At 39.5% G+C, this 13,023-nt stretch overlaps 2 protein-coding genes across 4 annotated transcripts in view; both read right to left on the bottom strand.

The window, feature by feature from the left end:
• Positions 1–13,023, bottom strand: part of mrpl23 (mitochondrial ribosomal protein L23) — an 873,401-nt gene that overhangs the window by 137,337 nt on the left and 723,041 nt on the right. The gene's annotated exons all lie outside the window — the stretch shown is intronic.
• The window catches only part of th (tyrosine hydroxylase), a 67,965-nt gene that overhangs the window by 1,535 nt on the left and 53,407 nt on the right, over positions 1–13,023 (bottom strand). For both annotated transcript variants that reach the window (XM_028791086.2, XM_051923612.1), the window contains one exon: positions 7,548–7,681. In XM_028791086.2, the coding sequence (XP_028646919.1) occupies positions 7,548–7,681 (134 nt within the window). The remainder of the gene's footprint in view (positions 1–7,547; positions 7,682–13,023) is intronic.

Here is a 13,023-nt window from a genome sequence, read left to right as displayed (position 1 = left end):
GAAGTCGCAAAATCAACCGGAAAGTTCAAGTAAATTAGAGAAAAAAAAAGATCTAAATCCGTTAAGCCATTCTCTCGTTCGCTAACTAAGCAGAGTTAATGTTACGCCCTGAGGCAGACGTGTGAGTGAGGAGGGCCCCGCCCCCCTCCCCGCAGCCCGATGAGTCTCTCTTGAATTCACGCTAATAAACCGCAAGCGAACTATGATGCTTAGCGTGATGAGAATGTCACGAAATCAACGGAATGTTCAAGCAAATTACAGTAAAAAAACCAATGTAAATCCATTAAGTAGTTCTCTTGTGAAAAGTTGACAGACGTACAAACGGGTCTAAAAAACTATAAGAAATTTTGCACTTGGACCACAACATTTTTAAAACCATTTCTTAGCAAGCACCTATGGGCCAAGGGTAACCTACATTCCAAATTTCAAGCCCCAAGTGCTCATGGTTCGGGAGATTGGTATTTGGCTTATACTGATATATATATATATATATATATATATATATATATATATATATATATATATATATATATTCACGGCATTCGTAGTCTGAATCACAATCTGATGGTATGGGTGGTTACCTACCAGGTAACGCTTGTGGTTGGTCAGAACTGAGGACATCATGGCGGATGTTAGCCCACTTGCTGACCAACCACAAGCGTTACCTGGTAGGTAACCACCCATACAATCAGATTGTGATTCAGACTATGAATGCCGTGAATGTAATTACCCCGATCTACATGCTGTCAAATAAACGAACCACACGCCTCCAGCGCTGACGTCCGAGGTTCGATTCCCGAGAGGGAGTGCAGTAGATTGTATACGCCTGATGAGCCCAGAATTAGGGCAAAACACGTGTCGCGTACTCTTTGCATTATTTGACAGTAAACTATTTCAACCATATATATATATATATATATATATATATATATATATATATATATATATATATATATATATATAGATTCCACTTACTCTTTGCGTGGAAATTAATTTTTGTTGTTCAGTTCTTTTCCTTGTTTCTGAGAATGTTTACTTATTTGGACAATGCCTTCATACAAGACAACTTAAAACATTTGAGATATTGTACAATTGGCTACATTTCTTTTGTTTTTCCAATTGGTCACACAGTGTCAGTAGTGGGATTTGAACCCCTAATCTCAGGGTCTGAAGTCCAAAGCTTTACACCACTCCAGCTCTCATGGTGATCACAGCTTTTGCTGAGTAAACAGGCATTATTGTTAGGTATATTCACATGCATCTGCCTGTGACAGTGATTATACTGATTGTTAATATTAATCTTTATTTGTCAGATGCCCCTTTCCCAGAAGACTAACAAAAGCATTTACATTGTACAAGCATTTGCTTAGCAGATGCTTTTCTCCAAAGTGACCTACAAAAGCAACCTACAGCACATACAATTTCAATGAAATACAGTGCCCATAAAAATATTCAAGAGAAATTTCCACATTTTATTGTTATACAATATTGAATCAGAGTGGATTTAATTTGGCTTTTTTGACACAGGTCAACAGCAAAAAGACCCTTTAATGTCAACATGAAAACAGATCTCTGCAAAGTGGTCTAAATTAATTATAAATATAAAACACAAAGTAATCAATTCCATAAGTATTCAACTCCTTCAGTTCAGAATTTAGTAGATGCCAGCCACACCAACCTTGGGTCTGTGTGCTCACGTCTCTGCCTCTGTCAGCTTTGCACATCTGTAGTACTAGGGTGTTGTACATGTTAGCTATTATGGATGTATACAGTGAGAACTTACGCAAAATTACACCATTCATTGGCTAACTAGTTAACCAATAAAATGTGTCATTTGGCTTAGCCTTGCACACCTAAACACTGCTATTTTTCTCCTATTCTTCATCTTCGCAAAACTGATCAAGCTCTGTCAGGTGTCATGGTGAGTGTGAGTGAACAGCAGTTTTTAAATTCCAGCAACAAATTGTAAGTTGGATTGAGATGTAGACTCTGAATCGGCCACTCCAGGACATTCACATTGTTGTTTCAGCTGAAGACTCACTACTTCAGTTTAGCACACCCTGACTAGAGCTGCTGATTAAGTGTACAGACTGCATCTCTGTTGTTAGTCATTAGCACTAAAACATAAGTAACATGATAGTTATAATTTGTTACTAACCCTCACCTATCCGGTTTCTCTTCTCGTTAACTCAAATGTGGCATTTGGTGCTACTGCCCACCTGCCAAGTTGTTTTGCCTGCCTAAGGTAAATTCATCTCTGATGGAGGATCGCAGGAATCATCAGGTAGAGGGGTCCTTTCATCAGATTGGCTGGCCCAGCGCTGTCTCAGCTGTGAAATGGCCAGTAAGGGGAGACAGCTTGACAGCCAAGGTCTCTGGGTCTCTGAGCAAATCCAAATCATATTTTGTGATATCATCTCCTGTTAAATTCTGCTCTGTACTTGTAATATTCTATTGCACTATTATATTGCATTGAGGATTACTTATGTTCTGTTCTGTGCATTGTGTTGTATTTACCCCCCTTTTTTTTTTTGACACCGCACTGAATGCCCAACCTATCTGGAAAGGGATCTCTCTTTGAACTGCCTTTCCCAAGGTTTCTTCCATTTTTTTTCACTACAAGGGTTTATTGGGAGTTTTTTCTTGTCTTCTTAGAGAGTTGAGGCTGGGGGGCTGTCAAAAGGCAGGGCTTGTAAAAGCCCATTGCAGGTACTTCTTGTGTGATTTTGGGCTATATAGAAATAAATTGTATTTTATTGTATTGTATTGTTTCGAAGCAGTTGTTTGTGCAGCTTTGGCTTTACACTTGGAGTTACTGTGCTTCTTGAAAACAAATGGTCTCCCAAAGCATACATTTTTTTTTCAAATTCATCCTGGATTTCTCCATTTTTTGATGTATTCACTTTACCCTTAAGAGTCTTCCAGAGCTTGCTGCACAGAAGCATCTCCACAGCCTGATGATGCCACCACCTGATAATGCGACGTGTTTAGCTCATGCCAAATATGGCATTTAGTGTAATGGCCAGAAAGCTCAATTTTAGTCACATCAGACCATAGAACCTTCTCCAGCTGACTTCAGAGAGTTCCATATACCTTCTGGCAAACTCTCTGTGCATTGCTTTGCCACTCTCACATAAAGCTGTGACTGGTGAAGCACCCATGCAACAGTTGGCTCTCCCATAGTATTCTCTGTAGCTTGTAACTCCTTCAGAGTTTTTCTAAGTATCTTGTTGGCCTCCCTCACTTGCCTTGTTCTTATGTGATGACCCAGGTTTTGTGAACGATTTGCCCTTTACAGCTGCATCATACTCGTTTGATTGTTTAATGATTGATTTAACTGGATATTCAGTAACTTGGATATTCTCTCATGTCTGTCCCCTGACTTGTGCTTTTCATGAAGCTCCTTGAAGTGTTCAATTTTTTGTCTGCATTGTGTGGGTTATCCACCATACAGACTCATCACAAGCTCTCCCTTCCACATTCAAGTGCATTTACAGTACAGGTAGTCCCCAGGTTACGGACACTCGACCTACGACTTACGAACGAGGCTGCAGCTGTGACGCATGTGCCTCATTAACTGCCGCACCGTCATGTTTGGCCGCTGCAAGTAGATGGCTGGAGGGGTGCGATTTCACTGCTCGCGCAGTGTAGTGTCCCTGTGTCCCTCGGGTGGCTCCCGGCAGCAAGCGAGCGGTGACCCATGGTCCATAGTCACTGGGGCCACAGCTATTGCTCGTGTGCAGGATGGAGGCTTAATGGGGTGGTTCACTGTCCACCCACCACGCCACCGCAGCTACTTTTCCTAACTGGACGCAGGCTGGATGGAGAGGTGTAGGGCGTTTCACTTCCCGCCCACTACACACAGCTCCCCCCGAATCGTTTCTCAGTGCTAGGATTGCCCATGTACTCATTTTTTCCGTTGATAGCCCTGTGTGATGAAATTCTTCAATAAGATTTGAACATAATTTTTCTTTAATTGGGAACTTAAAGTGAAGAAAACATTAAAATTTATAAGAGCTTAGAGAGCAGGAACTGTGTCTGACAAAAACAGTCACACGAATGAGAGGTGAGAGTACCATGTGCATGGTTCAATATGATTGAGAGGAGGGCATGACTTGAAAAAATCTCATGTCTAAAGTCTCAAGGGACTTGAAAAAATCTCTTTAAAAAAGTTTCATCTTGTTGCAGGATTTTTTTATATAAAAGAGAGATTTAGTGTCTTTTGATTACTGACTCATTTTTGACTGTTGGCTAAGACATCTACTAGTCCAGGGATCTCAACCTCTGGTCATGGAGGGCCACAGTGGCTGCAGGTTTTCATTCTAACCCTTTTCTTAAGTAGTGTCCTGTTTTTGCTGCTAATTAACTTCTTTTGAATTCATTTTAATTGACTTGCTATTGAAGACTCAGACCCAATAATTTTTTCTTTTTCCTTAATTAGCAGCCAAACAATAATGAGATACAAAATGAACCAAAATATGACCAGCAAACTGTGACCATCATAGAATATCTGAAAATAAAAAGGGTGGAGGTCTCAGGCATGTTGATTTGCTCAGGTCCAAAAAGCATTTTAATGGCGCTCTTAGAAAAGTAAAGAAAAAATAAAAAATTTTGAAAATGTCTGCTATTGCAAAATGAGAGTAGCATCAAGCCATGGAATTAAAGAATGGGTGTAATTAACAACAAGACTCAGCTCCTAATTAAGCAATTGGTTGGACTGAAATTGGTTGGAGTTTGAGGCCCTGACTTAGTTGGCCTTCTGCTGGCTCACTCACTTCATATTTTATTTCTGTTTGGGTGGCATTTAAGGAAATAAATTAAGCAATTAAGATGAACAATGAAGAAATTCTGGGGAACAAATCTTAAAAAACATGTTAATTAAAAATAATTCAAAAGAAGTTAATTAGCAGCAAAAACAGGTTACAAATTAAGAAAAGAGTTAGAGTGAAAAGCTACAGCCACTACGGCCCTCCAGGGGCCTCCTGTATAACGCTGTGTGTAGAACTCACACTATAACGTGACGTAAGCACGAAAGTGGAAATGTTCGCATGCACAAAAAAATCCAGAACCATAAATCTGTGCGAATGCCAACTTCCACGTTCTTCTGCTCCATAAATCCCAGTCAGCGTGGAAAGTAATGCACATGCATGCGCCTGCTGTCCTGCCTCAAATCCCCCCAGAATTACACCTCTTTGAATATGCAAATCAATATAAATAGCCCTTAAGCTCAGCCTTCTGTGAAAAGACAATGGCAAAAGCACGAGGGAAAATAGAAGAATTTCAGGGAATACCTAGTGGAGGCAAAGAAAAACATACTATTTGTTGGTTTAAACAGTGATATCAACAACAAAAGTAAGTTGATCGAGTGACATAGCGTGTCGGAGAAACTGGAAAGGTCAAGCTCACAAAGTCGCGCAGTGCCAAAATTAAAAAAAAGAAGTTGTCAGATATCAAAGTCGCTGTGAAAAGGCAAGTCGTAGCCCACCGTCTGAGTGTCATATGAAAGCTTATTAGGGTACAGAGAAAATAAAGGCACATAGTGGGAAAAAAGCACGAAATGTCAACTTTAATTCAAAATTTCCACTTTAATCATGTAGTTTATTTTGACATTAAAGTAGAACATCATAAACTTCATCTTAAAATCGTTTAATTTACTAGTTTCTCAAATCCCATTGTAACTAAAATAGCACGTTAAATGCTTTGTTTTGTATTTGATCTTCTATGTGCTCTATGTGTAGGAATCACTATGTGCTACCGGGCTTTCTCTTCCTCCCACAGAACACAGAATCCATTACATTTGTAATATTACAGCTCTATGAATAATTAAAATACTGAGATGTATACGTGATATAATTTTCATGATGATAGGAGTTAAAACATGTTATTAAACATGGGAACATGGTGGCGCAGTGATTGTTCATGTCTCACGCAAGATGCTTGCTGTGCCATGCACAGCTTCGAATATACTTTATTGCAGCAGTACTGCTCTTTCAAACGTACTAACCTCCAATTCCTGTCCTTACTTTTCTTTCTCCAAATACCCAATCGCCACACAATCAGCTCTGTAATAGATGTTAAGCCATCTGTAAGCTTAGAATGGTGATTCTTCAAAACTTTCAAGGAACATTGAAATATCTTTGTAGTACATGTTTAATTAATTTTATCCATCTATCCTTCCAGTGTTGTGCCAGTCCCAGCAAGAATACAGCGTGAGGCAGGAACAATCCCTGAACGTTAAAGTTAATGTTTTATCTGTATAATATAATAAACATATTTTGCTGCATTTCATCTTAAAAATGATATCGTCATCATATGTAAATACGCGCTTTTTAAAGTGGCTCAGGTTGTGTAATATTATAACTGTATCGCAAGTTTACAGTGAGGTGATTGTACTTATAAATACAAACAGTTCTACAAGGAGCACTTGATGGACTGATTGAGTGCATTTAGAGTTCTTGGGATGAAACTGTTTCTGAACCGCGAGGTTCGTACAGGAAAGGCTCTGAAGCGTTTGCCGCATAAGAGCAGTTCAATAGACAGCATGGCTGAGACAGCGTGTGCTTGATGCTGTATACCGATAAATCCTCTTTCCGATCAGCTGCTGTAGAGCTGTGATTCCCCACTAAGATACAGTGATATAAATACTCCGAGTGGTGCAGTGAGAGTAATATGGAAAAAGATGATCCACTGTGGCAACCCCTAACAGGAGCAGCTGAAAGAGGAAAAAGAAGGTGCAGTGAGAGTAACAATGCTAGAGCAGCTATGGTATTTAGAATACTTTGGCTATTCCCTGGACCATTATATTGTTACAGGTTAATTACAATCAGATGCCTTAAACAATATGCAGTTAGTTTCAGTGTATATGATAAAGCCGCATCAGGGATGTGGATCTAAAAAAGAAAGGGTAACCACACAGGAACAGTAGCACTGCTTTGACGCTGGGTGCCGCCAGTTTGCAAAACCGAGCAGAGAACTTGCGTACACCAGGGTTGGAGCTACCATGAAAATGTGCGTAGCTTTACGCCAAGTTTAGGTTTTATACATCATGATTTGAGAGTGGAAACGTTTGTACGCAACATTTTTGTGCGTATGCACCGTTTATACCTGAGGCCCCAGGACTGGAGTTTGAGATCCCTGTACTATTCAATGGTAGTCATTCTTTATCTTCTCAGCATTCTTTGCCTCACACTACTCTCAATGTCCAAGTTTCCGGATTTACTCAAAACAAACAGCAGTTGGTTCTTTATATTCTTGTCAGAGAACTCATTTTTATGATGGTTCAGTACTTTGACAAGGTCCTTAGGGCCTTTTTAGATTTTATTTTAGTTTTGCCATTGTATTTTCTGATTTCCTGTTAATGAACCCCCACTACTTTTTTGAGCATTCACTTTCTGTATTCATCTCCCAGTACATTTGCCTTTTTGTATTTTTTGAGACAAGCCACTTTAACCTGCAGAAGCATAGCAACTCCCTGTTGAATGGTGCCAAGGCTGAATATGACATTTTCATACGTACTCTGAGAATGTTACATTTCACCTAAGGCATACCTGAGTTTCTTCTTTGCATCCGAGAAGCTCTCAGAGACAAAGTATACTGGCTGGAAAGTCTGGTCCTGGTAAGGCTGAACTGCTGCAGCTTCAGGTTCAAACTCTCTGAGCTCTGGCTCACCTGATAAAGAGTGCTGGAAATACACAAATCAAAAATGTAAGAATTGCATTACATAAACTATCAAATAAGTAAATTGTGAAAATAAAATAGCATGTAATGAGTAGGGTATGTCCTCATGGGTCATAGGAGTGCTAGTCAAAACAAGTCACTTTTTCCACTGTAGCTGTAAAAAGAAATCACAGAGTTGTCCTACTTTTGGTAATGGTTAGGAAATGAGGGAGAGAAACCAATACAAGATGTAACTTAAAAAATTAAATATTAACTGGTGCCTTGCCTGTTTTATTGATGACTGTATTGGGCACAATTAGAGGTCAGAATCATTTGGTCCGTAGCACTTTGCATCTGGAAGCACTTTTTGAAATGAATGCCATTCAGATTATAGGCATATAGGATCATTATTGCTGCATTTACAGAGTACAATGTTCTAATGACTAAAAGTTAATTCAAAGATTAAAAAAAAAGTTGCAATGGAAAATTAAGCAATGCAGTAGAGTTGTCCAAGAGGAAACCCTCCAGTATAATAGCTCTCAAGTTCAGTCTTGGGACTCCACTATGGTTTTTGGACCAGAAGCCACAGTAGACTTTAGCAAGAACTTTTTTTCAACTGAAAGTACTTTGAGAATGTGCAGCAAACTACTAGAACAGAAATACCCAATAAACCCCAATAAATTCAAGTTATCACCAATATACTAAGAACTCAATTGCGCTTCACTCAAATCAGAATATGGAACCAATGTAGGAAGTATTTTAAGATAGAGAAGCTTTAATCTGTGGCACCTCTGCACCTTTTCCTACCCCCTCAAACGTCTGCAGTTTTTAATGTCTGGAAAACATTTGGGATTGAATCACTTAGAGATCTGTACATAGACAACGTCTTTGCATCCTATGAACAATTACACTCCAAATTGAACTTTCCAGCAACACATTTCTTTCACTACCTTTGTTAAACAGAACCTGCCCAATTTTCCCCACCTCCCACCTCCCTCTATGCTGGAAAAAATATTGCTCAGTTTCAAGGACTCAGACAGCATTTCTGTAATATATAAAACCATTTTACAGTCCCTCCCTTTCAAAGATCCAAGAGCACAGTGGGAAAAGGATTTCTCACTCAACATCTCAGAAAAGGAGTGGAAGGTAACCATGCACAGAATCCACTCAAGCTCCATATGCGCAAAGCATACAATTATTCAACTCAAAATTATATATCGAACACATCTGTCTCGTTTAAAATTGTCCAAAATGTTTTCAGGGTAAGGTCCAACATGCGAACGTTGCAATTAAGTTCCAGCCTCACTGGGTCACAAGTTTTGGGCCTGCACCAAATTAACAACATTCTGGACCAAAATCTTTAAATGTCTATCAGACAGCCTTGGTGTCCCAATCCCTCCTAACCCACTAACAGCTGTGTTTGGTGGGCTCACAGAGGGGCTTAAAGTGCAGAAGGGCAAACAAACTGTACTACACCTTTACTACACTATTGGCACATAGATTTATCTTGCTCAACTGGAAGAATCCTAACTCTCCTCTTTTAAGTCAGTGGGTAACTGATGTTATATACTATTTGAAATTGGAAAAAATCAAATTCTCTCATAGAGGATCTGTGCAGAACTTTTTCAAAACCTGGCAGGATCTAATCAATAACATTTTAGAATAACCTTTTAAAGCACTGAGGAAGCAGATTCTCTCCCCTGTTTTTTTCCTTTTTTTTCTTCTCCATTTATCTTTATTCACTTATTAATTCATCTATTTACTTATTTTTACTAGCTTTAAGTTTTACTCTACCGGCCAAGCTCTCTTTCTCAGGGGTGAGGGTTGATTTGGTTTCGATCCTAATTTTGTAAAAAATTGATCTATTTGTATGAAATGTTGTGAGATTTCAATAAAATCAAGAAAAAAAAAGAAAAAAACATAAAAAAACATTAAAAATCTGAACAATGAGAGGAGGGCGGCACGGTGGCGCAGTGGGTAGCACTGCTGCCTCGCAGTTGGGAGACCTGGGGACCTGGTTTCGCTTCCCGGGTCCTCCCTGCGTGGAGTGTGCATGTTCTCCACGTGTCTGCGTGGGTTTCCTCCGGGCGCTCCGGTTTCCTCCCACAGTCCAAAGACATGCCGGTTAGGTGGATTGGCGATTCTAAATTGGCCCTAGTGTGTGCTTGGTGTGTGGGTGTGTTTGTGTGTGTCCTGCGGTGGGTTGGCACCCTGCCCAGGATTGTTTCCTGCCTTGTGCCCTGTGTTGGCTGGGATTGGCTCCAGCAGACCCCCGTGACCCTGTGTTCGGATTCAGCGGGTTGGATAATGGATGGATGGATGGACAATGAGAGGAGACCAGTCACTCCATCAAGCTCATTTGTTCAGCTAATAGCTACATCGTCCCAATATCTTCTCCAGATTCTTTTTAAAGATAGTCAAGGTTTTTGCATTAACTCCATGTCTTGGTAGTTTGCTCCAGAATCCCACAACACACGGTGTAAAGAAGTCTCCAGTGTATCGATGACATATCATGATCAAAAATATTACAATATTAGACAACTTTTGAATTAACATTTTACTGTTCTGTTAATGTGAAGATATATTAAATTTATTTTGTAGATTAAGATTAGTTTATGCGTTTTGAATAGGTTTAGATAATGATTCATTTTTAATGAGACATTCTTTCTTTAAGAACTAGCTATGCTACCCCTCTAAGATGAGTTGAAATCAAAGTAATCAACGAAGTATTAACATTTGCAGTATACCATGCAATGCTTCTATCTCTGTTATACGCCATTTGGTGAGGGATTTGTAAAAACAGTGTTAAGGTGTGTGATGTCCTATCTACTATATGAAATGCATTTATACGAAAAATGTTTGTGATGCACCATCACACAGACACATCTATTTATTAAGAGTGTCCTGGGTTGCACTGGTTAATGGGAAAAAGGAAGAGTTCTGAGAGTTTTTAGTGTGGAGTGGAAAGGCTGTAGAAACATACACTCATCTTACCATGTCTGTCTTGAATTTTTATAATGTATCTGTGGACATAAAACTTGAAAAATAAGCGTTGCTTGATTTACTCAACAATGGTGTGGATGAATGTGAAACACCAACGACTGGTTGTGCATAGGTTAATGCTGCTGAGACTCCATGTTGTTTTGTACTTACAATTCTACTGTACCAATCTTTCCCTCAACCTTTAGTGGGAAGTACTGTCACCTGTTCATATCCCTCCCCTGTCTAGATGGATTTTTCCTTCCATATTCCAAAGATGGGAGTGATAGGTTGCTTAGCCCTTTTTCAGTGTGCCCTGTGATGGAATTGTACCCTTTCCAGGGTGTAATAAATCCACATATTCGGTATAATTTTGTTTCATTTCTGGAATATTGTTCATGTGTATCTTATTTATTGTCCACATGTGTGATTGAGAGACAACCTAAGGGCTCATTTGATAGTAATTCCGCTCTGAGCCAGGAGTTGACACTGTCACCTAATGCATCTCTTCTATCTCCCACTGCAGAAATAACGATTGATGAACAGACCTCTGATGACGGTTTCCAGTGAACCAAACCTGTCTCTACCTCTGAGTTTCCTATATAAACCACCATCTTGGTGCAAATGGGCAAAATCTGTCTGAAGTAGACTTGTCTTATCCGTTTTGTTTATAATAACTTCATCACAATAGTTGAGGATCACTTTGGTGCCCCCAACCTTTAGGATCTTTGTAGTCTGTTCATTTGCATTAATTAGTTATTTTAGTCTTGTAGAGTCGTTTTGTATTTCTGTCACTGCCATTTTATGTCTTTCTTTGCATAGCCATGGTTATGTTGTTCATTTTTATATATTTACTTAAAATGGAAATTTGAATGGTTAGCTTACTAAGTGTGGATCAAGGTTTCTCAAACACAGACAAACAATAACACTTTTTATAGCTAGCCAGGCCCCCAAAAAATAAATAATAAACAGATTATAGAATAAAAATTCTGAATTCTGTAGCATTTTGGTTTAGATGTACATTTTAAATGATCTCCTTGGTTCTAACCTTGGCTAGTTTACTGGCCATAATACAAAAGATCTATGAATAAGAGAGAATACCAGAGAAGTGGAGGATAATGGTGATTATAAAAAAGAAGGGTGATATTCAGAGATAGAGGAATAAAGCTGAAGGCACACACAATCAAAATTTGGGAAAGGGTTGTAGAAAGAAGGCTTAGGGAAGAGACCACCATAGTGGAGGAGCAGTTGGGTTTTATGCCAGGGAGTGGAACAACCGGTGCAGTCTTTGGATTCAGACAGCACATAGAGAAGCATCGAGAAAAACGGAAAGAGTTGCATGTGGCGTTTATTGATTTAGAGAAGGCTTATGATAGAGTGTCACGTCAAGAGGTCTGGAGATGCATGAAAGAGGAAAGGAGGACCAGAGAAGTATGTGAGGAGTGTCCAGGATATGTATGAGGGAGTTAGGACTTGGGTGAGAAGCAGTGTTGGTGTAAAAGATAAGATCCCAGTTGGAGGACGTCTGCACCAGGGATCTTCTTTAAGTCCTGACATCTTTGATCCACTTATGGATGTGTTGAGTCATGGGATCAAAGGGCAATCCACCTGGTGCAGGGTTTGTGCTGATAACACTGTGTTAAAGAGAAAGTGAACAGGAACTTGGTAGAGTAGAGAAGGGCTTTAGAAGATGAAGGTTTGAAGATAAATAGAAAAAAGAGACAATAACTGAGGGTTATTGATGATCAGGGCGCCGAAGTTAACCTGCAGGGACAAGTATTGAAAAGAGTGGATAAATTTAAATATCAAGGATTAGTGGTAACCCAAAATGGAAAATTAGATGCAGGGATAACCCATTGAGTGCAATGTGGATGTACCAATTTGAGGAAGGTATCAGGGACATTGTGTGATCAAAGAGGTGAAGGTTAAAAGTAACATTTAAAACAGTTGTAAGACCAGCATTGATTTATGGAGTTGAGAGACTGGCAGTAAAGGAGGTACAGGAGTAGAAGTTGGAGGTGGCAGAAATGAGAATATTAAGATGGATGTATGGAGTTACAAAAAGGACAGAATACAAAATGAGACAAGCAGAGGAACAAAAAAAGTAGGTGAGATATCTAAGAAAGTACAGAAAAGTAGGTTGAAGTGGGATGGATGTGTGATGAGGACAGACAAGGAATATGTGGACCAAAAAGTGACGAGAAAGGAAGTACAGGAGAAAGAGAAAGTGTGGGAGGCCAAAACAGAGGTGGATGGATAAAGGAAAAGAAACCTGAAGGAAAACGGCTTGACTGGCGAGGATGTGCAGCACTGAGCTGTATGGAGAAGGTTGAGCAAGAACATTGACCCCACATAGAAGTGGGAAAAGATGCAGAAGAAGCAGAAGAA

Source organism: Erpetoichthys calabaricus, chromosome 2, assembly GCF_900747795.2.
Source record: "Erpetoichthys calabaricus chromosome 2, fErpCal1.3, whole genome shotgun sequence".
Taxonomy (NCBI): Eukaryota; Metazoa; Chordata; class Cladistia; order Polypteriformes; family Polypteridae; genus Erpetoichthys; species Erpetoichthys calabaricus.
This window is presented reverse-complemented; position numbering and strand designations above follow the sequence as displayed.